The sequence below is a fragment of the Pan paniscus genome, chromosome 5 (genome assembly GCF_029289425.2).
Source record: "Pan paniscus chromosome 5, NHGRI_mPanPan1-v2.0_pri, whole genome shotgun sequence".
NCBI classification, from domain to species: domain Eukaryota; kingdom Metazoa; phylum Chordata; class Mammalia; order Primates; family Hominidae; genus Pan; species Pan paniscus.
In genome coordinates, this window is record NC_073254.2 from 47443264 (window position 1) to 47470816 (window position 27553).

At 46.5% G+C, this 27553-nt stretch overlaps 1 protein-coding gene across 5 annotated transcripts; it reads left to right on the plus strand.

Moving 5' to 3' along the window:
- Positions 1 to 340: 340 nt before the first annotated feature.
- On the plus strand, positions 341 to 13204 carry BRD2 (bromodomain containing 2). 5 transcript variants are annotated; one of them, XM_034961821.3, is made up of 13 exons: positions 341 to 964; positions 3498 to 4828; positions 6365 to 6668; positions 7276 to 7413; positions 7923 to 8061; positions 8142 to 8356; positions 8454 to 8828; positions 9337 to 9465; positions 9652 to 9897; positions 10018 to 10280; positions 11724 to 12028; positions 12238 to 12360; positions 12478 to 13204. In XM_034961821.3, exons 2-13 carry the CDS (start codon positions 4800 to 4802, stop codon positions 12612 to 12614), a joined length of 2403 nt encoding a protein of 800 aa, XP_034817712.2. In that variant the 5' UTR covers positions 341 to 964; positions 3498 to 4799; the 3' UTR covers positions 12615 to 13204. The 5 variants fall into 5 exon arrangements, with proteins under 5 accessions (XP_034817712.2, XP_034817713.2, XP_024785040.3 ...); XM_034961822.3 differs by lacking the exon at positions 341 to 964 and adding an exon at positions 1131 to 1264; XM_024929272.3 differs by lacking the exon at positions 341 to 964 and adding an exon at positions 1962 to 3099.
- Positions 13205 to 27553: the final 14349 nt, after the last annotated feature.

Consider the following 27553-nt stretch of genomic DNA (forward strand, 5'->3'; position numbering starts at 1 on the left):
AGGCTGCCTAAGACTAATTTTAGCCAAATACGAAGTCCACATCTGCGGTCCGCACCTTATCTCTCCGCGCGGCAGGCGCGACGAGGGCGAGAAACTCCCTCTCCAGTGGTCGCACCACACGACACCAGGGAAGGGGCCCCTCTCTCCAGACCCTCATATCTCCAGGTCCAGGCCCCATTTTCCTCCGCTGACAGCTCAGCAGCGTGCGCTTCCGCTGGATTCAGGCCAGGACCAGCCAAGCCGCACCTTACACCCACCGAGGAGGAAACAAGCCTGGCCGCCCGAGGCTACCCCGCTAGGCCGCGGGTAGTGGGGGAGGGGGCGCTGAGGCAGGAGGTCAGCACCCGGGCGCGGGCTGCCGCCCCACGAAATGCGCGCGCTCCAATCCCCGCCGCCGGAGATGCGGTTCCGGTCCAGACGCCTGCGCACTACGGTTCTCCCCGCAGCCTCTGGCCCTCCTTCCCCCTCCCCCAGTCAGGGCGCACCCTTGCGCCTGCGCTGTGCGTGTTCCTGGTCTGCGGCAGCCATGCTGAACCCGTATGGAGAGGCGAGTGGGGGGGACAGAGTCGAGGACTGCGGGATAGGAAGCTGGGGATATGGACAAGTAGCAGCATTATAGCGCTCTGGGTTTCGGGACATAGGCCTGGGCCATGCGGCCCCCTTGGCCCCTTGCGCGACCCCCAGGAACGTTCGGAAAGCTGGTCCTCGTGGCTGGGGGAAAGGCGGGGGGTGGGGGGGAGCGGGCACGTGACCCCGGTCAGCCAATCTGGGTGCTGCTGACGTGTGCGCGCGGCCCCGATGCTCTCCCCATCCCCCCAGCCCGTTCGGGAAGGGAGGGGCTGGGGGCTACGCCCCCTCCCCCAGCACGGCTTCGTTTTCTGGGGGGGGTTGACACCCCGGATTACATACCCCGTACCAAGCCGAGGGCAACTTTGGAGGCCCCCTGGAAGGCTTTAGGATCCAGGTGAGAAGGGGCCCTTGTGGGGCGGAGATGTCAGTCAAGTGCTTAACCAATGGTGGGGAGTCCGGGAGGGGGATTCTTGGGGTTCAGAAAAGAATCCTGAGAGTGGGAAGATTTGTCCTTCAAACCTTTTACAGCCAATGGGAGCGTGGAGGGGGGGCGAGCGGGAGAGGGCCATGGGGGGGGGGGGAGGGGAATGGCCGGCCTCATGCCTCCATACCAATTGGAGGGCAAAGGGGTTAGGGGGCGGTGTGGCCCCCCCTATTCCATTCGTCCCCTGGGGGTACAGCAGCCGGGAGCCAGGTGAGAAGGGATCCATCGGCGGCCGAGGGAGGGGTGACCTGGCGGTGGGCTGAGGAGTGGTGGCTGTGGCCCCTACCCGTGGATGTGAATGCTTTAGGAGTTGGCCACCCATGTTGTGAACTGAGGTTGTTCCCAGGCGCCAACTTCCTTCCTCCCCAGAGCCTCTGGAGGGAGCATTGCTGTGCGCCCTTTGTGTCCGCGGTAGGGGAGCTCCAGTCGTCACACCGCAGGCTGGAGGTTACGCTTCGAGTCGCTTACCGAATTTGTGTGCATTCACGTGGACACGGCCTGTGGGGCCTTTTGCCCCTGTAGGGTCTTTAGTGAGCACGTGTCTACTCCAGGCTGGGGTGCTTACAAGCTGAAAGCTTGAACTGCTTAGGAACAGAAACCAGGCCCAAGGTGGGTGCTGGCAGTAGGGGGTCTAGACAGCATGGTCTGAGATGCGAGGGAGGCTCGGGACCTGGAATGATTTCACAGCTCCCAAGGTTTCGGGTGTCTCCAGGGTGGCCTCTTCCATCGCCTCCCTCATCCCCTCCCCCAGTCCTGAACAGTTCTCTCCTTGTGTACTGCGGGGGAGGGAACGGAAAGGAGGAAAGAGTTACTTTCCCAAATTACTGAGTAGCAGTAGCCTCCCTGGTGACTCATGTGGGGGAAGGGAGGATAGAGGATCGGGAGGCAGTGATTTTCCGGAATGCAGGGAATAAACGAGAGCAATGTCTGGCTGCCCTTTTCCTAAGGCCTAGTATTTTCTCAGCCTCCTAAGTTTTTATTCCATGGCCGGCCCCCTGATGGGCCTCTGTCCTGGCCTGCAGAGCCCCGGTGGAGAAAAGCAGATTTGGGAGGTTGGGCCACTAGGGGGAGGGGAAAAGGCCTCTGCAAAGTTGCTGTGTCATTGCCCTCCCTGCTGCAGCCACCCAAACGGGGCCGCTTGTACTTTTGGGGGCCAGGGCCTGATCCCTGGCTGGGGGAAGGGGACTCTGCTCTCCTGACGCTCATTTTCCCCCGCCCTCCCGGGGTTTGCCCTACTCCGGGGGTCAGAAGACAGGAGATTGGCGGCCATTTTAGACGCAGTAACCGAGGCTACTGCAGAGGAGGGAGGGTGGCGTGGTTGCAGCTCAAGGACCTAGGCCCTTACGAGCCCTTCCCGGGCGAGGGGGAATCTTACCGTATATTTATTTGTTTACCTACGTTGATTATTTTTCCCAGATACGTACACAAGTTTGTTTTCTCCCTGGTAGCGAAGAAAGGGGAAACGGGGGAGGGGACGCCCCACCAAAGCCCAGGTTTTCTCGGGTGGGGGAAATCCTTTCACTCTCTTGTAAGGGGGCGGGGACGGCCCCAGAGATGCTCTGGAGATCCTGATCTCTGGGCTCTGGTTGATTCACAGAGTCTGCACCCTTATTTAGATAACCAAGTTAGGAGGAAGACTTAAGAGTAAGTTGGGGGGAGGGGGCGAAACTGAGCTCCCAAAATGGCTCCTGCCCCTCCTCGGAGGCGGACGGCCGGGGGGAGGGGAGGAGGGGAGGAGGGGGAGGGCTAGTCTGAGCCGCAGCCGCCGCCTCCTCCGCTCGCCCTCCTCCCTGGCGCTGACCGATGGACCAGCCGCTCCGTGGGGAGGACTCCGGACCCTGGTGGGGGGGCGGGGGGGTTCTTTCGCCCCCGTGGCGGAGGGCCCCTAAGAGGCGGATACGGGTCTGCCCTTGGGGGTAATGTGGCGTGTGGGGGGAAAGGTCCGAGCTCGCCTGGAGGGGGAGGGTTTTTCCCTTAAGTCATCCCTCCCAGGACTTGCTTTTTCTGCTCTGAGCCGGACGCCGGAATGGAGTTTTGAGGAAGAGGTGAGGTGTGTTGCATTGTATAGGGTAGATGGATGCGTTTGGGGATTTTAATCCCACTTTAGGGTTGCTGAGGTTTTTTCGAACGAGCAGAAATGTATTGGTAACTGTAGGTGTGAGTGGGGAGGGATTAGAAAGGTGCTTGGACGTGCAAATTTGGGAGACGTATTTTAGCTTTTGTGGTCTTTGGGACTAAACAGTAGTAAATAATGTTTTGCTCGTCTTTCCATCGTTTGGCTTGAGGGAGGGAGTGGAGTATTATAAGACTCTGGCAAGACTGTGTTTTAGACTGTGGGGCATGGGAACGTTAGATCCCCTCATCGCCGTTCTGAAGCCCGTAGCTGTTCGCCATAGAGGAGCAGGCCGCGGCTTCTAAGATGGCGTCTTTTTCCTCGTTTCAGATTCTTCGCTGCTGCTGCCTTACCGCCGAGAACCACCACCCGCCGGGCGTCTTGCGGCCACACCCCTGGCGGGCTCAGGCAGGCTACGCCCACGCGACCCCTCCCGTTTCCCTGCTCTGGCCAATGGAGGAGCTACGAATGGCACGACCTGCTCGAGCTTGGCAGTCTCCAGTTGGGCTGTGCATGGAAGCTTGGGAAGACTTTGTTGGAAGGGGAGGCGGGGAGAGAGTGCTGGAGGCTCTGGGGCGATGGCTTCCGCACCTCTTCCAACCACCCTCTTTCCCTGGAGTCGGCGGACCACAGCTCAGCCAATTGGCTTGGAGATGTGGCGGGTTGCCACTTCCCTGTGGGTCTCTGCGGCACTCTTCTGCCTGGTGACTGACACCTTGGAAATGAAGTTTATGACGTCATCGTTGCGGCTGGCCAATAGAAAAAGCTCCCGCGGAGAGGTGTTCCTTCCCCTTCGACTCAGCTTCTTCACCCGCGTGAGCGAGCGCGCGCGCGCGGAGGGGGTGGGGAAAATCTCAAGCAGGGTGGCGCGCATGAGCGGCGAAGCTCCTCCTCCCCGCCTATATATAAAGGGCTGGCGCGGGGCTCGGCGGCGCCATTTCGTGCTGGAGTGGAGCAGCCTCTAGAACGAGCTGGAGGATTCTGCCTACCGATACAGAGCCTTCGAGTCGTCCGGGGCCGCCATTACAATCCACCTCCATCCACTTGGAAATGGCCTTCGTCCCGGCCTATGACTGGTCCCAGCGGGCAGTACAGACCCCATAGAAGCCCCTGGAGCTCCCCTTTTTCGGGCCCCGCCCAGTCCTCGGAGTCTGTCCACCCCCTCTACTCCGCCCTCAAGAGGATTTCAAAGATGGAGGCGGCGGCTCCCTAAACCACTTTTCGTGTTCATCCGCCTCCATCCGAGATCGAAACGGGACCTCGTCGGCCCCGTAGGGTCCCGACAAGAAGAGGGAATCCCTGCAGACCAACAGCGGGCTATATTGACGACGGTGTCTGAGATCGGGGACCGTCTTTTGAAGTCAGTCCCTCCTTAGTTGCCCGCCTCAGCTGAGGCCGCCGCCATTTTCTTGCTGTCCGCCGTCTGCAGAGCGCGCCAAGCTGCCCGGAGCTCTCCGAGAGGCCCCAAAGAGACTGCTTTCGTGCCGGCCAGGCAGGGGGTTTGTCGCCTGGAGGCCCAAGAGGAACGGCCTCCCCCCAACTTAGCGGGTTATGCTGGACCGGGCGGTGAGGGGAACCGAGGCCACCCGGACTTTCCGCGGCTGAGGGCAGCGCCGGTTCCCTGCGGTCAAGATGCTGCAAAACGTGACTCCCCACAACAAGTACGTTTCCGCGAGCCGCGTGTGGGAAGGGGATGTTGCAGGGCGGCGGCACAGGGGTGTGGGGCGCCGTGTTGGGAGTACGGAGCGGCCCCGGCGCGCTGCTGTTGCGGCGCAGCTGTCGACTCGGCCGCGCGGAGGGAATTGAGCGACGGTTTTGGAACGGTGGTGGCGGCTCGGCTACTGCTCGTGGAGGGGAATACAGGTTGTCAATTTATACACTATTAATGCCGCCGTGGCCCAGTCTTAACCGAGTCAGGCAGAGCTAGTTTGACGGTGGAGTGTAGTGAGGGTGGACAGCAGGTCTGGCGTTTGATGGGTCTGGTATCTAGCGGCGGTCTGTTAGCCTTTTAGGGGGGATTCACGGACACCTCTAGCGCCCTGTAGGGTTGCCATGGTGACGGAGCGCTTAAGGGAATGGCAACGGGGATTCCCAGAGAAGGGTAAAGAGATCACTCTCCCGTGTGTGCAGGTTCCTAATGCCCAGGGCATGTCATTAAATCTTTTGCTTTCTTTGGGTGGGTGGGTTGTGTGTGGTGTTTGTTGGTGCAGGGATTGTTTCTTCCTAACATTAAAAGTTTGATTCAGGGCAGGAGGGTAGAGCTAAGGTTCCTAGTTCAGCTCTGCGATGTAAACAATGAGATTCCCATATGATGTCTTAATTCTTAGGTGGTAGGAAACACTGATCGGAGGAGCACCAGAGGGACTGTAAATGAACCACTGTTAGCGTTTGGTGTCCGGAGTTGGTGCTACAGGGGGAACTGGTAGTGGAATCGTGTTGTGTAGTGGGTGGGTGGAAGGGGGCTATCACTTGGTGACCTTGACTGTTTTGTGTGGCTTTTTGACTTCCTTGGAGTGAGGAGACTTTGATTTGGTGCGAATAATTTTGAGGGCCTGGAAGTTTCGGGCTGTGAAGTCTGACAAATTCTTCCTTGTCTGAATTTGTTTTTAAGTTGATATGGTTCTTCTTCTGGGTTTCTAGTCTATGTTCTGTTGTGGCGTGAACTACCCAGACCTTGTGGAAGATGGTGCTCTCTCTTCTATCTAGGTGGATTATTCTGTGTCTTATCAGCATTTTATGGAATTTTTTATAGCCATAATTTGTTCTTTTCCTCCTTACCGGCGCTCAACCACCATGGCAACCACCAAAACCCCTAGTGAGGAGGAAGCTTGGGGTTTGAGTTTCTTAACTCCACCCATTTTGCTTAAGCCCCATCCCCATAGGGCTGCAGTTCTGAGATGTCGTGCCTTGTCAGAAACAATTTGGGAGTTTTTTGAAATATGAAAAAGAACAGATAGAGCCCATCAGACTTAAGAAGGTGGGGTCTAGATAGTATACTAAAAATATTAATAAAAGGAAGGTGGGGCCAGCAATAAAAGCTCCACAGATTGTTTGGATATTGTTTCTGCTTAAGAAGCACTTGGCATAAGCTTAACCACCTCACTAGGGCCAGCACCTGGATTCATCAGACTATTGTGCAGATGCACTTTTTCCTCATTTGGACGATATTGCCCTAATTTTGTTTCCCATCTTTACAGGCTCCCTGGGGAAGGGAATGCAGGGTTGCTGGGGCTGGGCCCAGAAGCAGCAGCACCAGGGAAAAGGATTCGAAAACCCTCTCTCTTGTATGAGGGCTTTGAGAGCCCCACAATGGCTTCGGTGCCTGCTTTGCAACTTACCCCTGCCAACCCACCACCCCCGGAGGTGTCCAATCCCAAAAAGCCAGGACGAGTTACCAACCAGCTGCAATACCTACACAAGGTAGTGATGAAGGCTCTGTGGAAACATCAGTTCGCATGGCCATTCCGGCAGCCTGTGGATGCTGTCAAACTGGGTCTACCGGTGAGTAGAGACATTGGAGCCCGGGAGGTGTGGGATGAGCAAGAATGCGTGTGAATGGGGGTGGTCTGCCTAGTGTAGATGGCTGCGGCCCCTAGGGAGTTCCCATTTCTCCCCTGTAGGGCAGTTAGCTACCAGATTTCTGGATATCTTGGTCCTTTGTGATTGATCCGACCGCTTGCTGTAACTATCTTGGCATCTTTCCTTGTGCCCTCCATGTGTCCTTCCTTAACTTTTGTGCCCTGGCTCCATTTTACAGATTCCCACCTCGGGTTGGGAGAGGACCACGGTGGCCAAAATTCTTAGCTTCTTCCTTTCCCTCATGCAGCCCATGGATAGCCAGCCCCAGAGGTAATGTCACAGGATGGGAAGTTTCCAGAGTGGGTGGGAGGTGGGTGGTTAGAGAAAGGCAGCAGGAGCCTCCCTGTGGATGTCAAGAATCTTTTTTATTTATTTACTTATTTTGTCCCACAGTTTAACTGGGGCCGCAGTTTAAGTAATTATTCCTTTGATGCATAGGGGGTGTGTGTGTGTGTGTGAGTCGGGGATCGGTAGTCTCCCTATAGGCATTTATTTTTCTGTGGTTCTGACCTAACGTTTCTTTATTTAGGATTATCACAAAATTATAAAACAGCCTATGGACATGGGTACTATTAAGAGGAGACTTGAAAACAATTATTATTGGGCTGCTTCAGAGTGTATGCAAGATTTTAATACCATGTTCACCAACTGTTACATTTACAACAAGGTGAGTTTTTCTGTGTGTTCATTTAGTAGGTGGGGAGAAACGGTAACTTCTATTATTGCTGGATATGTTGTCTACATAAAGTTTAAATCCTTTGCTACTGAAGGTGTTATCCAGGTAGGGTAGTCGGAGTCTTAAAAACCTGACTCTAGATGGTACTATTGAACACAGTGATGTGACTTCAGAGCTCTAGTTGAAGGTTATTTAGAACACTTCATACTTGGGGGTGGTGGTCCTGTTTCTTAGAAATCACCAGAGACCTGAGTAGACCAGGGATCTGTTTTCTTGTCAGCTCTCAAGTTTTTTCTTCTTTCGGATTTTGGGAGACAGTTAGGAGAAAGTGAAAATTAGTAGTGGCCTGGAGTAGGAAATTTTCTTTAAGATTTGATGACAAGATGACTGGTGGGGGTATGGTAATGGCCTAGGGCCTGAATGCCTCTGAGAAAGATGGTGTGTATCTATCTTCTGTTGGCATTTTAAAACTTTCTTTATTGCTGTCTGTGTTCTCATAGCCCACTGATGATATTGTCCTAATGGCACAAACGCTGGAAAAGATCTTCCTACAGAAGGTTGCATCAATGCCACAAGAAGAACAAGAGCTGGTGGTGACCATCCCTAAGAACAGCCACAAGAAGGGGGCCAAGTTGGCAGGTAGGAAGAGTGGGAGTTTTGCAAATGGACAACTAAAGATGGGGAAGAGAATCAAACTACACTTTTTTCCTTTTTTCTAGCGCTCCAGGGCAGTGTTACCAGTGCCCATCAGGTGCCTGCCGTCTCTTCTGTGTCACACACAGCCCTGTATACTCCTCCACCTGAGATACCTACCACTGTCCTCAACATTCCCCACCCATCAGTCATTTCCTCTCCACTTCTCAAGTCCCTGCACTCTGCTGGACCCCCGCTCCTTGCTGTTACTGCAGCTCCTCCAGCCCAGCCCCTTGCCAAGGTATGATCTGTGGATTTTCTCTGGGCAGCAGGGAGGCAAGGGTCTTAAGTAAAGTGGGCTTGGAGTGACAGGTTCCCTATCTTGTTTCTTTCTGCAGAAAAAAGGCGTAAAGCGGAAAGCAGATACTACCACCCCTACACCTACAGCCATCTTGGCTCCTGGTTCTCCAGCTAGCCCTCCTGGGAGTCTTGAGCCTAAGGCAGCACGGCTTCCCCCTATGCGTAGAGAGAGTGGTCGCCCCATCAAGCCCCCACGCAAAGATTTGCCTGACTCTCAGCAACAACACCAGAGCTCTAAGAAAGGAAAGCTTTCAGAACAGTTAAAACATTGCAATGGCATTTTGAAGGAGTTACTCTCTAAGAAGCATGCTGCCTATGCTTGGCCTTTCTATAAACCAGTGGATGCTTCTGCACTTGGCCTGCATGACTACCATGACATCATTAAGCACCCCATGGACCTCAGCACTGTCAAGGTACCCACTGCATGGGGCAGATGGGATGCTCAGGCAGTGATGGGAGCCTAGGTGCAAAACAATAAGTCTCTTTATGTGGACACACAGCAGTCTTTGGTTCTTGGCATTTTACTTTTATAAAATAATAGTGGAACAGAAGGTCTGGTGTTTTGAGAATTCGTATTTCTTGGAGTTTGAAACAGTAGGGTGGGGTTTCTTTGTCTTGAGAAAAATACTGTCTATAATTAAGTACTAATGTTGTGGCAGTGTTGGGTTAAGGAAGTTATAGGGTGGAAAGACAGGCATAGGCCACCTCTCTGTCACTTAGAAATGATTTCTTTTTCTAGACATAAATATTTCTTCAACCCACCCAAATTCCTTTGACTTCAAACTTGAACCCCAGGGCGCAGATCCTTAAGGTCATCCCCACTGTGCTCTCAAGAGAGGGCTCTTCTTGTGGTGTCTGGGGTTGGCAGGGAAAGGTGAGTCTTCCTGCCTGTGCAGCTTCTGATGCTGCCTCCTTCTGCAGCGGAAGATGGAGAACCGTGATTACCGGGATGCACAGGAGTTTGCTGCTGATGTACGGCTTATGTTCTCCAACTGCTATAAGTACAATCCCCCAGATCACGATGTTGTGGCAATGGCACGAAAGCTACAGGTGAGTGGAAAGGTTAGAGTTTGAAAAATAAATGGTATGGGGAGTTATTTTGTCATCTGTGCTGCATAGCCTCAACATGAGGGTCTCACTGTTCTGTACAGTTGTAAATTGGAGCTATATCACTTGGTGGCTGGGTATGTAGGGCACTGTTTATCAGCATAGTTTTGAGTTTGTGCTTCTTTCTAGGATGTATTTGAGTTCCGTTATGCCAAGATGCCAGATGAACCACTAGAACCAGGGCCTTTACCAGTCTCTACTGCCATGCCCCCTGGCTTGGGCAAATCGTCTTCAGAGTCCTCCAGTGAGGAAAGTAGCAGTGAGAGCTCCTCTGAGGAAGAGGAGGAGGAAGATGAGGACGAGGAGGAAGAAGACAGTGAAAGCTCAGACTCAGAGGAAGAAAGGGCTCATCGCTTAGCAGAACTACAGGAACAGGTATTTTGTCACTCTTGAAAGTTTTTACTGGGTAAGAGGTTCATGCCCTTTGTCCTCATTTTTTCTTCTTGTTATTTTATCTTTATTTACTTTTTCCACTTCATGTTTTTTTTCTTTTAGCTTCGGGCAGTACATGAACAACTGGCTGCTCTGTCCCAGGGTCCAATATCCAAGCCCAAGAGGAAAAGAGAGAAAAAAGAGAAAAAGAAGAAACGGAAGGCAGAGAAGCATCGAGGCCGAGCTGGGGCCGAAGAAGATGACAAGGGGCCTCGGGCACCCCGCCCACCTCAACCTAAGAAGTCCAAGAAAGCAAGTGGCAGTGGGGGTGGCAGTGCTGCTTTAGGCCCTTCTGGCTTTGGACCTTCTGGAGGAAGTGGCACCAAGTGAGTTAGAGTAGGAAGCAGAGACTAGTTTGGCTATTTCTGTGTCTCTGGGGGATGCCATCTCTCTTTGCAAAGATACTTCTAAATGGCCAGTTAACAGATACAATAGGCTTTGAGCAGTGGTCCCCAACCTTTTTGGCACCAGGGACCAGTTTCGTGGAAGACATTTTACCACGGACAGGGTTTGAGGGGATGGTTTTTGGGATGAAACTGTTCCACCTCAGATCATTGGGCCATTGGATTCCCATAAGGAGCATGCAGCCTGGATATCTACCACGCGCACTTCACAGTAGGGTTCATGCTTCTATGAGAATCTAATGCTTCTGCTGATCTGACAGGCAGTGATGCCCACATGCCGGCTGTTCACCTCCTGCGTAGCCCAGTAACAGGCCACGGACTGGTACTGGTCTGGGGGTTGGGACCCCTGGCTTTGGGAGTCAGGGTGTTTCACAGCTACTCTGACAGTGAACTCAAAGTAGCCATAAACTAGAAACATGAAGATGGCTGTGTTCCAAAAAGACTTTATTTGCAAAGACACGTGGTGATCAGATTTGTTCCCTGGGCCATATAGTTTGCCTGTTGCTCTAAATCAATGAGTCTAGACTTGTTTTTCATGGCGTAGTAGTTTTTGGTTTTTTGGTGTGGTTTTGTGTTTTGTTTTTTTTTTTTTGTTTTTTGTTTTTTTTTTAAAGACTCCAGGCTGGAGTGCAGTGGCGTGATCTTGGCTTACTGCAACCTCCACTTCTCGGGTTCAAGCGATTCTCCTGCCTCAGCCTCCCAAGTAGCCAGGATTACAGGCATGCGCCACCACGCCCAGCTAATTTTTGTATTTTTAGTGTGCAGCTAGTTTATGTAGTTTTAGTGGAAACGGGGTTTCGCCATGTTGGGCAGGCTGGTCTTGAACTCCTGACCTCAAGTGATCTGCCCGCCTTGGCCTCCCAAAGTGCTGGGATTACAAATCTGAGCCACTGCAGCTAGCCCATGGTGTAGTTTGGTAGTGTTTAAGGGAGCAGAAAGACCCATGTCAGTATACCTAAACAGGTATACCTTGTTTTATTGTGCTTCACTTTATGGAGTTTTTTTTAGATACTACTTTTTTTTTTAATTGAAGATTTGTGACAATCCTGTATGGAGCAAGTCTTTCAACAGTTTTTCCAACATGTTTGTGTGTCACATTTTTAGTAATATTTTTTCATTAAGGTATGTACGTACATTGTCTTTTTAAAGACATGTTATTGCCTACTTACAGTCAAGAGCATAGTGCAAATAAAATGCTCTGTTTCACTATACAGTGTCCCAGTAGCCCACCTCTTACTTGGCCATTGAATGGAAAAACAGAAGCTCCACTCTGGGCAGGAAATAGGATCACTGAATTATAACAGTGGGAACATACTGGAAGAGGTTAATGAAGCTTCTTTTGCTGACAACTCTTTTTGCCCTTAGGCTCCCCAAAAAGGCCACAAAGACAGCCCCACCTGCCCTGCCTACAGGTTATGATTCAGAGGAGGAGGAAGAGAGCAGGCCCATGAGTTACGATGAAAAGCGGCAGCTGAGCCTGGACATCAACAAATTACCTGGGGAGAAGCTGGGCCGAGTTGTGCATATAATCCAAGCCAGGGAGCCCTCTTTACGTGATTCAAACCCAGAAGAGATTGAGATTGATTTTGAAACACTCAAGCCATCCACACTTAGAGAGCTTGAGCGCTATGTCCTTTCCTGCCTACGTAAGAAACCCCGGAAGCCCTACAGTACGTATGAAATGAGGTTCATCTCATGGTTCTGAGGACGGTTTAGGAAAGATGGTGGGGTCTGTTCGCATTCAGGATTGTCAGCTCCCAGGATAATGGGATGTGTTGGTTGGCACCTGACGTTCAAGAAGGGAACTTGGGAACCTTAGGGGCCCATAATAAGATGCTTGGGGCAATCTTAATGTATCCTGATAAATTTCTTTCACTAGCCATTAAGAAGCCTGTGGGAAAGACAAAGGAGGAACTGGCTTTGGAGAAAAAGCGGGAATTAGAAAAGCGGTTACAAGATGTCAGCGGACAGCTCAATTCTACTAAAAAGCCCCCCAAGAAAGGTGAGTATATACTTTCATGCCACTACAGATTGACTGCATTCTGCCTTCTTGATTGTCTTTTATTGACAAATGAAGATTCAGACTTGGACGTCTTTAACTTTCGAATTTGTTCTGCAGCGAATGAGAAAACAGAGTCATCCTCTGCACAGCAAGTAGCAGTGTCACGCCTTAGCGCTTCCAGCTCCAGCTCAGATTCCAGCTCCTCCTCTTCATCATCGTCGTCTTCAGACACCAGTGATTCAGACTCAGGCTAAGGGGTCAGGCCAGATGGGGCAGGAAGGCTCCGCAGGACCGGACCCCTAGACCACCCTGCCCCACCTGCCCCTTCCCTCTTTGCTGTGACACTTCTTCATCTCACCCCCCCTGCCCCCGTCTAGGAGAGCTGGCTCTGCAGTGGGGGAGGGATGCAGGGACATTTACTGAAGGAGGGACATGGACAAAATAACATTGAATTCCCAGCCCCATTGGGGAGTGATCTCTTGGACACAGAGCCCCCATTCAAAATGGGGCAGGGCAAGGGTGGGAGTGTGCAAAGCCCTGATGTGGAGTTACCTGAGGCCATAGCTGCCCTATTCACTTCTAAGGGCCCTGTTTTGAGATTGTTTGTTCTAATTTATTTTAAGCTAGGTAAGGCTGGGGGGAGGGTGGGGCCGTGGTCCCCTCAGCCTCCATGGGGAGGGAAGAAGGGGGAGCTCTTTTTTTACGTTGATTTTTTTTTTCTACTCTGTTTTCCCTTTTTCCTTCCGCTCCATTTGGGGCCCTGGGGGTTTCAGTCATCTCCCCATTTGGTCCCCTGGACTGTCTTTGTTGATTCTAACTTGTAAATAAAGAAAATATTATTCAAGTTTTGAGTTACCTTAGTATTTGCTTTTGTAGTGTTTCAAAAGGAACATCATAAGAATTGTCTTGATAATTTTGAGGGAAATATTACTGCAGTGAGAAAAGGCAATAGCTAACCTATAATTGGATTGTCTTAATTTTTAAACCAGTAGGCTTTTGCTGTGTTTTTAATAAAGTAAATATGACTTTTGTAAACTGAGTCCTTAGAAGTAATCTTTAGGTCTACAATTTGCTCTTGTTTAAATGAAAAATAGTTCTGTGGCTCATTCATGCTTTAACCAAGAACTCAAAATTTTGAGGTAGGCTTTAGGTTTTTCCCTGTGGCACTGGATGTGTGAATTTTCTCCTGAGCAGACTTAAAATATGAGAAAAGGGTGGGAGGTAGCCGAACATAAGTACTTTATGCATTGAGTTTATTGCCTTTTAAAAGGAAATTGGCCTGTAATCCCAGCACTTTGGGAGGCCGAGGCGGGCAGATCACGAGGTCAGGAGATCGAGACCATGGTGAAACCCTGTCTACTAAAAATACAAAAAATTAGCTGGGCGAGGTGGCGGGTACCTGTAGTCCCAGCTACTCAGGAGGCTGAGGCAGGAGAATGGCGTGAACCCGGGAGGCGGAGTTCAGTGAGCCGAGATCGCGCCACTGCACTCCAGCCTGGGTGGTAGAGTGACACTCCGTCTCAAAAAAAAAAGTAATTGGGCCTACTACATTGTTAAACGTTGTTAAATTTTGCTGCCATGGTCACACACAAATTTACAGATAGTTTATTAGTAGAATACTAAAGAGTATTCCAACAATTAAATCACAAAACTATGCTTTCTGCATACCCCCTTGTCTTGCTAAGGGGAGAGAAGGGTTGTATAAAAAGTTTAGGGGGTTGGGATGTGTGCATTCTGGAATTTGGGGCTTTAATACTGGAAAAGTGAGACATTTGCTTAGTATAGTGTACCATAGTAGGAAACCTGGATAGAGACGTGGAAATTAGAATCAGGAATGTAGTAAAGCAAATGGTTTATTTTGCTGTAAATGACACCACAAACTAAGTGTAGGGCAACACCACAAATTAAATGTAGGAAGCAATAAATTTTACTAGTGATGCTCAGCCCTCTTTAGGAATTCCGACTAAACTGGGGCTTGAGCAACAATTTTCAAAAGCTCGGGAGATGGTAATAAAAAATTAGGTTTGTGAGCCACCTGCTACTGTTTGCCAAGCACTTAGTTTTGGAGGGAAACAAACCCTTGTTTGGGCTTTCTTGCTAACTTGTGTGCACCAGTGAAAGCTCTTGAGCTCCCTTTGAGCTCTGGTTCCCTTTTGAGAATAACATGTTGAGGATTCGTAAGTACTTAATAGAGACGCGTTGGGCAATAGGTGATGAGATACAAATTAACAAAGTTCTGAAAATCGGAGTAAATAGATTTAAGCTAAGTGCATGTCTATGTGAAGGATTACATCTCATTTCAGAGGGAATTTAAGGATTTAGTTGGATTAGTTTTGGGACAAAATATAGAATATTTTGTCTGACTGCAGCCCCTTCTGCTCATGTACTTTTAAGGTTTGTTTTCTGTAGTTCGGAAAAATAAAAGTTTCAACCTGACATTGGAGGCCCCTGAGTACTTAATTCCCTGTAAATGGAACCCAGACCGCCCTAAGTGCTTTAAGAGAGAGAAGGGCTGGCTGACACAGGGGCTTTAGACCTGCCTTAAACCAATTGGACTAGTCTCTTAATTGACTTTAGTTTGAACTTATTTCAAGCCTGTCTCACTTAGGGATTGTAATTGTTTCAGGAGTTTGGTTGAGTTCCATCTTGGTTGCCAAAGGACTTCATTCCAAAATAGCAGTCTCCAGCACAACTCAAAGGACTAGTGGAGTCCTGTGGGCATTATTTCCCCCTATGCTCCTCTCAGCTCTTGGAATCATGGGTTCTATTGCTGCTGCTTTTTCCCTCTCCCCTCATGCTGCCATTTACTCCCTTTTATTGCATCCATAGGAAGCCTTTTGTTGGGTTGTGGTGGAAGGTGAGAGTCGGTCTTATTTACTCAGTCACACATTTATTGAGTTCCCTTGATTGCCTTTTCAGCAAACTGTTAGGCCCGTAGACCTGGACGTTGCCAAGCCAGAGGGTATAAGGTGAAGATAAGACAAGGTCTTATCATGGAGTTTGCTTAGCACGAATAGAGTGCAATTATTAACCATCATGGTGTGGTAATTATACTGATTGAATCCAAGATATAGGCATGACTTGGTCTTCACAGACCATCCTTATTGTGCACCCATATGTGGACCCCAGTTCCAGCCTGCCTGTAACCTTCCCCAAAGTCCTGCTCTTAGGTTCACTCGGGACTACCTTGATTGGAAGGCCCTGCTTCCATGAGTGACCAGCATGAAGGACTCCCAGGACAAGGACCAGAGGTGACTGGTGTTACTCTGGGGCTTAGTGCAAGACTGGAGGAAGATTTTCCTGAGCAATTAGAGTGTGGCTGTAATGGAGAGCTGGGAAGGAGATGTGGGAATGGTAGCATGGAACTAATGTGTTGTCACCATGATTTCATTTTTTCCTGGGTCATCACCCTAAAGATACTTACAAAATCCCACTAGCTGGTCTCCAGCACTGAATGAGATGACAGCTTCTTGCTCTCAATTTATATTCTAGGATCGGGGAAAGGGGCAGCATTAGACAACTAGTCACACGATTTTTAACAAAAATAATTCTAACAGGACAATGTGCAGAGGTCTAGCAAGAATTTAGAAAAGAGGGTTCTCTGGTCTAAGCTGAGAGCTATTCAGATATCTCAGAACGATGAGTTCCTTCCTGTTTGTAAGGGGTGGATGGGTGGGAGCAGGGAGTAGTGAACATTGCCAGCAGAAGAAACAGCAACTGAGAAGGTAACTAGGTGATGCTGAAGCAGCAAGGATGAAGGTGAGTGCTTTGAGATGCTTTGAATTTGCATCTCAAAGACTAATAGCTAACATTTATTGAGCACTTACTGTGTCCCATGCACTGTGCTAAATAAAAACTTACTCTGTAAACTCATTTGGTCCTCACTATAATCCTGTGAGGTACATCTTGTCTGCATTTAACAGATGAAGAAATGAGGCACAGAGAGATTAGTCAATTTGCCCAACATCACCACATTGTCAGTGAGCACTGGAGGTGGGTTTTGAAACCAGGCGATCTGGCTTCAGGGTCCACATTTATAACCACATTTATAACTAGACTTCCAGTGCTGTGGGCCAGGAGGGAGCTAGGAGATAGACATGCTTTAAGGAAATTGCACTAGGGACAATCATGTTAGGGTTGGTGGGGTGTTGAGAGTGGATAGTTTAGAAAGCAATTGCAGCAGTTAATCCCAGCCAGTGAGAATAGTGGTGTAGAAGAGAAAGGCAGCAATGTAGATGAAGAAATGTAGATAGATTTGAGAGCTATGTAGGAGTTAAAATAGATGGGACTTATTCTCAAAAGGTTCTTGTCTCCACACATTAAAGGAACAGCAGAGCACACGTGCACTTGCAGACATACAGCTCTCAGAGTCCCTAGCACAGAGCTTTCCAATAGTGGAAGCTTGATATTTTGTTGACTAAAGGAGTGCCACCTGGCTGACTGGCAGATTTGAATGGAGCTCCCTCCAGCAAGGCTTGCCGAAGGGGCAGGGGTTCTGAGGCTCTTGTAGACTGCCACTGAGGGTATTTGGCGCCACCTGTTGGGTGTGTTACCCACGATTGGCTCCTGAATCTATTGTCATTTTTGTGTCCTGCCCCCGAGGTTAGGTGGTTCTTCCCTTCTTACTTTCCTATACTTCAACTCTTAAAATGTGAGCCTTCATTTTTATGACCCAGAGGGTCACAAAAGAAGGAGATTAGGCCTTTTTAGTCCTTATCTCCCTTTACCTCTGAAGCATCCCATGGGGCTTCCCTAGCATTTTATTTTATATTGATTTATTTATTTATTTTTAAGAAAGAGGATTTCTGTCACCCAGGCTGGAGTGCAGTGGTGTGATCATAGCTCACTGTAGCTTCGACCTTCCGGGCTCAAGTAATGCTCTTGCCTCAGCCTCCTGAGTAGCTGGGATTACAGGCATGAGCCACCGCACCCTGCATCTCCTGACTTCTTTGACTTGACACCACTTGTTCCTAGCTCTCATACTTTTCAGACAGCCATTTCTTAGTCTGCTTCTTTAAAGTCTCTGCCTCTGCCTCCCATAATATATTGTCCCTTATGACACCTTCCTTTGTCCTCTTTTTATTTGCACAGTATTTTTAAGCAAGTTTACCCATTCCTCTGGAGGCAACTCCCACCCATAAAATCTGTGTCTCTGTTTAGACCTTGTATTAGTCCATTCTCACATGGCTATGAGGAAATACCTGAGACTAGGTGATTTATAAAGGAAAGAGGTTTAATTGACTCACAGTTCTGCATGGCTGGGGAGGCCTCAGGAAACTTACAATCATGGCGGAAGACACCTCTTCACAGGGTGGCAGGAGAATGAGTGCCAAAATGAAGTGGGGAAGCCCCTTATAAAACCATAAGATCTCGTGAGAACTCACTATCACGAGAACAGCATGGGGGAAACTGCCCCCATATCAAACCTTGAGTCAAAGTTCCAAGTGCCTAATGCAATGCCTAATGGCAAGGTCCCATAAGCTCGTGCACACATTTTTAGAAAAGATTCTACCTTTTTCCCCAAACATGTCCCTCGCAGTGAGTTCTCTAAGTCAGCAGTCCCCAGCTTTTTTGGCACCAAGGACTGGTTTTGTGGAAGACAACTTTTCTATGGATGGAGGCGGGGAGAATGGTTTCCAGATCAAACTGTTCTACTTCAGATCACCAGGCATTAGATTCTCAAAAGGAGTTTGCAACCTTCCCTCGCATGCTCAGTTCACAATAGGGTTTGCAGTCCTGTGAGAATCTAATGCTGCTGCTGATCTGACAAGAGGCAGAGCTTGCTCACTGCTCACCTCCTGCTGTGCACCCCAGTTCCTACCAGGCCACGGACTGGTAGTGTTCAGTGGCCCAGAGGTTGGGGGACCCCTGCTATAAGGAACAAGCACTTATATAGAGCTTACTATGTACCAGACACTTATGAGCACTTTTGAAATTTAGTCTTCATAATAATCCTAAGAGGTACGTACTCATCACCATTTTATACATGAGGAAACAGACATTTAGTAACAGTTCTATAGCTGCCTAGTTTCTTCCCCTTATTCTCCCCCAACTCCCTGTTCAGCCATTGAGGACTGTTGAGCCTTCCTCTGTCCCTTCTCTCAGTGCCCCTCATCAGCCTGGACTCTCACACGACTCTGTCACTAGTCCATGTCTTTCAGCTATACTGTGTTGTTTCAGGGCCCATCACTCACCTCTCCCTTCATGCCCTGCCCTATCCCCACCACACCAGTGAAGACCTCCCTTCCTGGGTTATCAGGCCTGTCACTTGCAGTGAGGCCTCACCTCAACTAAGGAGGTCAAAATAAGAATAACCTCTCATGTGAGTAAGAGGAACTCATCATCCTTGCGAAGCTTTCCAACCAACCCCAAACTTCAAGTATTTTTGTGTCCTTGTACAGTAAGTGAATATTTCTACATAATAAAATATTTCTTACATCTCTTTGCCAAATGAGGACATTGCTCATTTTGTCAGACAAGCTAATGTTTGATTTGAGGTTGAAGGAGAAAAGGGATTTATTCTCCAGCGATAAGCATTTTTGCTGGTGTTTGACAAAAAAAGAGCAGTTCTTCTATTAGCTGCCACTGTCAGACCTCATGGAGTCAGTTGCTATTCTAATTGCTGAGACTATGAGAAGGTAACACTGGTTAATTGATGAATACTTTCCCCTCTTCTGCCCCTGCAGAAGATGTGTTGGAACTGGCTTCTCTGTGAAGGCAGGTTGTAGAGACAATGACAGTTCTTCCAAGAAAGACAGTTATTACCTTGTCTTCCTGCATGGTTTTCTTTCTCACCCAGAGTTCCTGAAAAAAAAAAAAAAAAAAAAAAAAAAAAAAAAAAAAGAGACATTTTGCAGTTTCATCTACCCATTTTCTCCTCTCTCTCAAAAATAATTTTTTTAAAAGACAGAGTCTTGCTCTGTAGCCCAGGCTTGAGTACAGTGGCACAATCTTGGCTCATTGCAACCTCTGCCTCCCAGGTTCAAGCAGTTCTCGTGCCTCAGCCTCCCAAGTGGCTGGAGACTGCAGGTGTGCACCACCGCACCCAGATAATTTTTGTATGTTTAGTAGAGATGGGGTTTCCCCATGTTGGCCAGTCTGGTCTCGAACTTCTGATCTCAAGTGATCCGATCCACCCGCAACTGCCATCCCAAATGCTGGGATTACAGGCATGAGCCACCATGCCCCACCTAAAAATAATTGTTTTAAAGCAGTTCTCAAGGTTTTCTAAGTTTACTTATACTCTTTTAACTCTTAAGTAACCCCAGGTAAGTGGAAGTTGAAAAGTTACAAAATGATAGTTACAAGGGCCAAGCACAATCCTGCATCCCTGTCAGAGTGAAACTTCATTCTCTCTGATGCAAAATAAAATGATGCTTGTTCTTCCAGATCCATGGTTACCATGACATATTATTCTGTATTCTTGATTTAAGAAAGCACTGGCACTGCCCAATCTCTGTGCCCTTTGATTGCTATGTCAAGCTTCAGGTTGCACACCCTGCCTTCTGTAAGGAACTTTCCTTACTTGGCCCCCAATTCCCTGATGTCTGGTCTGTGACCTGGTGTTGAAACTGGCTATGAATGACACTGTGCTTAGACTTCCTCTTAAAATTCTGCATTCTGTTCTGGACCTGTTTCCAACCACAATGACACAACCCACTGATTTACTGTTCTTAAATCCATCTCTGCTATTCAGGCTGATTCCCAGTGATCTCATGTCCTTCTATCACTGCCTTTGGTCTTGCAAATAGACCCTACAGAGCCCCACAACTATTTAACCAATCATTTGGCCAGGGAGTAAGGCAAGAGACAAAAATTGAGGGAAGGAGAGAATGATGAGCAACTGAGGGAGCAGCTTGGGGTTGAAAAGCTACCTCAGAAAGCAGTTCTGTGATTGGGAGGAAGGTGGCTGATGTTACTGCAGGGGGTATCAAAAGCATCTGTCCTGAACTTCAGAGTCAGGTAGAAAACAAAACAGAAAGAATCTTCTTTTGCTCTGAGTCTGGGGAAACTGAGAGAGAAGGAGAAAGCCAAGGAAAGGGAACTGACACTCACTGAGCCGTTGCTATCTGCCAGGTGTATATTGATGGGCACTTTTCATAGTCATCTTTTTTGGTCCACATGACGTTCCTACCACACATATGTTATTATTTTTATTTTAGAGAGGAGGAAACTCTAAGTTAATGTGCATAAGATCACAGAGCTAGTGAGACAAGATAAGGCTAATTTCAAAGTTTATATCTTTACATACCAAACATTTCTAGTTATATTCTAGATATAAGCAAACAAGGAATTCAGAAGTAAAACTTAGCAAAAACTTCCAGATATTGTTAACTCCACCAACCTGAGCTAAAGAATGAGGCTAGAGATGAACACACACACACATGCATGCACACACATACACACAGTCACACACACACCTCAATCTTTTTAGAACTTTATTTTATTTATTTACTTATTTACTTATTTATTTATTTTGAGACAGAGTCTTGCTCTGTCGCCTAGGCTGGAGTGCAGTGGCACGATCTCGGCTCACTGCAACCTCCACCTCCTGGGTTCAAGCAATTCTCCTGCCTCAGCCTTCCAAGTAGCTGGGATTACAGGCACCTGCCACCATGCTGGACTAATTTTTGTATTTTTAGTAGAGACGGGTTTTCGCCATGTTGGCCAGGCTGGTCTCAAACTCCTGGCCTCAAGCGATCCGCCCACCTCGGCCTCCCAAAGTGCTGGGATTACAGGCATGACCCACCAGGCCCAGCCTAGAATTTTATTTTTATTATTTTGATTTCAATAGCTTTAGGAGTACAGGTGGCTTTTATTTACATGGATGAATTGTATAGTGGTGAAGTCTGGGCTTTTAGTGTACCCATTACCCAATAGTGTATATTGTACTCAGTAAATAATTTTTCATCCTTCACCCCACACCCCACTCCCCACTTCTGTGTCTCCAATGTCCGTTATACTACTCTGTATGGCTTTGCATACCCATAGCTTAGCTCCTACTTACAAGTGAGTGTTAAATTAGGTTTAGCCTAAAGCTGCTTCCTTACATGTTTTAAGTTCAGCCTAAAGGTTTCTCCATACATAGTAAACTGAAACCTAACTTGATGTGTAATCAGACTGAAACCTACTCTAGTGCCAATCACTGAGTTTTGGCCAATCAAAGGTGATCAACTGTTCAAACTGTGTTCAAATAAGACAAATGCCAAGCTTTAACCAATCCTGCTGTTTCTGTACCTCATGTCTGTTTTCTGTACATCACTTTACTTTTTCTGTTCATAAATATTCCACCACTTGGCTGTTCTGGAGTCTCTCAGCTTACTCTGGCTCAGAAGGCTCCCCAGTTCACAAATTATTCTTTGCTCAATTAAACTCTGTTGAATTTCATTCATCTAAGGTTTTTTTTCTTTAACAATGAGAACACGTAGTACTTGGTTTTCTGTTCCTGAGTTACTTCACTTAGGAAAATGGTCCAGTTCCATCCAAGTTGCTGGAAAATATATTATTTCATTCTTTTTTATGGATGAGTACGATTTCATGGTATATACACATCACATTTTCTTATCCACTCATCAGTTTATGGGCACTTAGGTTGATTCCATACCTCTGCAATTGTGAACTCTATGTCTTTTTGATATAATGACTTCTTTTCTTTTGGGTAGATACCCAGGAGTGGGACTGCTAGATCAAATGGTAGATCTACTTTTAGTTCTTTGAGAAATCTCCATAGTGTTTTCCACAGAGGTTGTACTAATTTACATTCCCACCAGCAATGTATAAGCTATCCCTTTTCACTGCATCCTTGCCAACATCTATTGCTTTTTGACTTTTTAATATCAATGATACTGGCTGGGATAAGGTAGTATCTCATTGTGGTTTTAATTTGCATTTCCAGGCTGGGCGCGATGGCTCACGCCTGTAATCCCAGCACTTTGGGAGGCTGAGGTGGGAGTTCGAGACCAGCCTGACCAACATGGAGAAACCCCATCTCTACTAAAAATACAAAATTAGCTGGGCATGGTGGTGCATGCCTGTAATCCCAGCTACTCGGGAGGCTGAGGCAGGAGAACCACTTGAACCCAGGAGGCGGAGGCTGCAGTGAGCCAAGATCGCACCACTGCGCTCCAGCCTGGGCAACAAGAGCGAAACTCTGTCTCAAAAAAAAAAAAAAAATTGCATTTCCCTGATGATAGTGATGTTGAACATTTTAACCTATGTTTCTGGACATTTGTATATCTTCTTTTGAGAAATGTCTGTCAATGTCGTTTGCTCACTTTTTAATGGGATTATTTATTGGTTTTTTTTTTTTCTCTCATTTGTTTGAGCTCCTTCTAGATTCTGGATATTAGTCCTTTGTCAGATATTTGCAAATATTTTCTCTCATTCTGTGGTTGTCTGTTTAACTCTTGATTATTTCCTCTGCTGTGCAGAAGCTTTTTAGTTTAATTAGGTAGGTCCTATTTATTTATTTTTGTTTCTGTTGGATTTGTTTTTGAGGTCCTATTCATAAATTCTTTGCCTAGGCCAATATTCATAAGAGTTTTTCCAAGGTTTCTTCCAGAATTTTTATGATCACAGGTCTTAGATTTAAGTTGTTAATCTATCTTGAGTTAATTTTCGTATATGTTGAGAAACAGGGATCTGGTTTCGTTTTATTATTTTTATTTTTTATTTTTTTTGAGATGGAGTCTTGTTTGTCACCCAGGCTAGAGTGCAATGGTACAGTCTCGGCTCACTGCAACCTCCACCTCCTGGGTTCAAGTGATTCTCCTGCCTCAGCCTCCCAAGTAGCCAGGACTACAGGTGCACGCCACCACTCCTGGCAAATTCTTGTATTTTTTAGTAGAGACAGGGTTTCACTATGTTGGCCAGGCTGATCTCAAACTCCTGACCTCATGATCCACCCACCTCGGCCTCCTAAAATGCTGGGATTACAGGCATGAGCCACCACGCCCGGCCCTAGTTTCGTTCTTCTACCTGTGTCAATCCAATTTTCCCAGCACTATCTATTGAATAGGGTGTCCTTTCTTCAGTGTATTGTTTTGTCTGCTTCATTGAAGATTAGTTGGTTGTAGGTATTTGGTTTTATTTCTGGGTTCTCTATTCTGTTCCATTGATCTACTGTGTACTTTTATACCGGTACCATGCTGTTTTGGTTACTCTAGCCTTGTAGTGTAATTTGAAGTTGGGTAATGTGATGCCTCCAGATTTATTCTTTTTGTTTAGGATTGCTTTGGCTATCCAGGCTTTTTTTTGTTGTTCCATATGAATTTTAGGATTGCTTTTTCTAATTCTGTGAAAAATGATGCTGATATTTTGATAGGAATTGCATTAAACCTGTAGATTGCTTTGGGCAGTATGGTCATTTTTCATATTGATTCTTCCAATCTATGAGCATGGCATGGTTTTCCATTTGTTTGTGTCATCTATGATTTCTTTCATCAGTGTTTTGTAGTTCTCATTAGGGAGATCTTTCACCTCCTTGGTTAAGTATATTCCTAGACATTTACAATTTTTTTTGTATCTATTGCAAGTGAGATTGAGTTCTTGATTTGATTGTCAGGTTGGTCGTTATTGGTATAGAGCTGTGTTATTGATTTGTGTATGTTGATTTTGTAACCTGAGACTTTACTGAATTCATTTATCAAATCTAAGAGTCTTTTGGGAGGAGTCTTTAGCGTTTTCTAGGTATAAGATTATGTTATTGGCAAACAGAGATAATTTGACTTCCTCTTTTCCAATTTGGGTGTGCTTTCCCTTGTCTGTTTGCTCTGGCTAGGACTTCCAGTACTATGATGAATAGGAGTGGTGAAGGTGGGCATCTTTGTCTTGTCCAGTTCTTAGGGGGACTGGACAAGTTCCCCTGGACAGTTCTTGTTTTTTTGTGTGTGTGAGACGGAGTCTCACTCTGTCACCCAGACTGGAGTGCAGTGGTGCAACCTCAGCTCACTGCAACCCCTGCCTCCGAGGTTCAAGCAATTCTCCTGCCTCAGCCTCCCAAGTAGCTGGGACTACAGGCATGCAGTCCCACCATGCCTAGCTAATTTTTTTTTTTTTTTTTTTTTTTTTTTTTTAGTAGAGATGAGGTTTCACTATGTTGACCAGACTGGTGTCGAACTCCTGACCTCAGGTGAATTGCCCACCTTGGCCTCCCAAACTGCTGGCATTATAGGCATGAGCCACTGTGCCCGGCTGGGTTTCAACTTTCATCCATTCAGTATGATATTGGCTGTGTGTTTATCATATCTGACTTTTATAATTTTGAGGTTTGTTCCTTCTATGCCTAGTTTGTTGAAATTTTTTATTATAAAGGGATACTGGATTTTACCAAATGCTTTTTACGCATTGATTGAAATGATCATATGACTTCGTTTTAAATTCTGTTTATGTGGTGAATCACATTTATTGACTTGCATATGTTGAACCATCCTTGCCTCCCTATGATGAAACCCACTTGATCATGGTGATTTATCATTTTGATGTGCTGATGGATTTGGTTTGTTAATATTCTGTTGAAGATTTTTGCATCTATGTTCATCAGGAATATTGTTCTGTAGTTTTCCTTTTTGTTGTGTTCTTTCCTGGCTTTGGCATCAGGTAACACTGGCTTCATAGAATGAGTTGGGGAGGATTCTCTCTTTCTTAATCTTTTGGAATAGTTTCAATAGGATTGGTACCAGTTCTTCTTTGAACATCTGGTAAAATTCAGCTGTGAATCTGGTCCTGGGCCTTTTTTTTTTTAAAAAAGATTTTTTATTACTGATTCAATATCAGTACTTGTTACTGGTTTGTTCAGGATTTCTATTTGTTCCTGATTCAAGCTTAGAGGGTTGTATGCTTCCAGGAGTTCATTCATTTCCTCTAGGTTTGTTCAGGATTTCTATTTCTTCCTGATTCAAGCTTAGAGGAATGCTTCCAGGAATTCATTCATTTCCTCTAGATTTTATAGTTTGTGTGCGTAGAGGTGTTTATAGTAGTCTTAGATGATCTTTTGTATTTCTATAGTGTCAGTTGTAATGTCTCCATTTTCTTCTATGTTCTTAAATGCAGCTTCTACACAAGATTCCTGCTTACTGTAGAAAATTTTATTTTTTTCACCAAGCCCAATTAATTTAGCTTAGCTGGAGAACTATTAAGAAGTGTGAAGACACAAATAAGAAACGAACGACTTCATTCCATAAATATAAGTAAAGGAAATTCCAGTGATGGCTTTTGCTGCACGAAGAGAAACCAGGCTAAGTTGAACTATTAATATTCGCTTTAGACTGCGTAATTTCTAAATGGTAACTATTCATACCTACCATTCATCCTAACCATACCTTCAGGCTTGGCTTAGACACTGGGACCTTTGTGAAGGAAGAGAGGCCTGAGGGAACTGGATTGTAGGAGATGGATGGTGAGAGGAAAGCTGGGGGTAGGGGTAGGCGTGCGTCTGGGCTTGCGTTGACTACATAAGAAGGAGAGTAAAAAACTATAAAGACTTTTTAAGATTTTGGAAACTTAGTACCTTCTTCATTTTTACTTTTTTTTTTTTTGTTTTTTTGAGATGGAGTCTCGCTTTGTCGCCCAGGCTGGAGTGCAGTAGCGGGATCTCAGCTCACTGCAAGCTCCGCCTCTCGGGTTCACGCCATTCTCCTGCCTCAGCCTCCCGAGTAGCTGAGACTACAGGCGCCCGCCACCACGCCCGGCTAATTTTTTGTATTTTTAATAGAGACGGGGTTTCACCGTGTTAGCCAGGATGGTCTCGATCTCCTGACCTCGTGATCCGCCCGCCGCGGCCTCCCAAAGTGCTGGGATTACAGGCGTGAACCACTGCGCCCGGCCCATTTTTACTATTTTTTATTCCTCTTTTCTGTTTTCTGATTGGGATTGGCAATAAAATCTCAAATATGGGGAAAATAATTTTTTACATAACATTTTTATGTTTTATAATTTTTATATAACATTTTAATGTTTTATAATTTTTTATATAACATTTTAATGTCTTATAAAAACAAAATTACATAACATTTTTCTAGGTGAACTTATTCTTGGTGTTCCTGGGATGTCTATAGACAATGTTACAGTAACTTTTGACTACAGATCATTTTTTTCAAATGATATAATATTGATAAAGTAATTGTAGGGCTCCTAAAATAAAATGAGTTGGTTTTGAGCCTATGGATGAGAAATCTGCTGGGGAAATGGTCAAATTTTATGTATGTATTTAATAGCCATGTAGTGGAACAAAAATTTAAAGGCATTACATCATGTTTATTTTATTTTAATTAAAACAAAAGAACAACGCATTTACATTATTTATTTAAATTATAAAATATTACAGAACAGGCTGGGAGCGGTGGCTCATGCCTGTAATCCCAGCACTTTGGGAGGCTGAGGTGGGTGGATCACCTGAGGTCAGGAGATCGAGACCAGCCTGGCCAACCTGGTGAAACTCTGCCTCTACTAAAAATACAAAAATTAGTTGGGCGTGGTGGTGGGCGCCTGTAATCCCAGCTACTCGGGAGAGTGAGGCAGGAGAATCACCTGAACCCAGGAGGTGGAGGGTGCAGTGAGCTGAGATCGCACCATTGCACTCCAGCCTGGGCAACAGAGCAAGACTCTGTCTCAAAAAAAAAAAAAAGTTATTCAATTGGTGACATACATCAACTTGTGAGTTCAGGAATCTAGTGCTCTCTCCTTTAATTTCCTGCTATTTTCAAGTATAATAAAGCATTACACACACACACACACACACACCTCTTTAATTGTGAAAATTTCCAAACCTGCAGAAAACTTGGAAGAAATAAAATAATACTTGAAAGCTGCTATGGTTTGAATGTGTCTCCCAAAGTTACTAGGCTCTTCCTTTTGCTAGAGCTAGGACATATATATTAGTAAATCATTAGTTAAAACTGACATTTCTAGTTCAAAATATTTTTCTAGTTCAAATTTAATATTATTGTTTTAATTCAACTACGTTTACTTGCTTTTCATACATTAAAAATCTCAGTTCTGAATTACATGAACATAATCACTGATTTGCTTTATTTTATACATAACATAAAGTTGTTATATATAAAACATTGGAAACTTAATCCCCAATGCAACAACGTTGAGAAGTGGGACCTTTAAAATACGATTAGGTCATCTCTTAAAGAGATGGGCAGAGCCCTCATAAAGGGCTTAATGCCATCATCTCTAGAGTGGATTA

What these genes read in the sequence shown, in the direction of transcription:
- BRD2 (XM_034961821.3), top strand. Translation starts at nt 4,800, where the DNA reads ATGCTGCAAAACGTGACTCCCCACAACAA. An exon ending in CTGTCAAACTGGGTCTACCG is followed by an intron (nt 6,669 to 7,275) that starts GTGAGTAGAGAC and finishes TTCTTTATTTAG; the next exon opens with GATTATCACAAAATTATAAA. An exon ending in TGGACCTCAGCACTGTCAAG is followed by an intron (nt 8,829 to 9,336) that starts GTACCCACTGCA and finishes CTCCTTCTGCAG; the next exon opens with CGGAAGATGGAGAACCGTGA.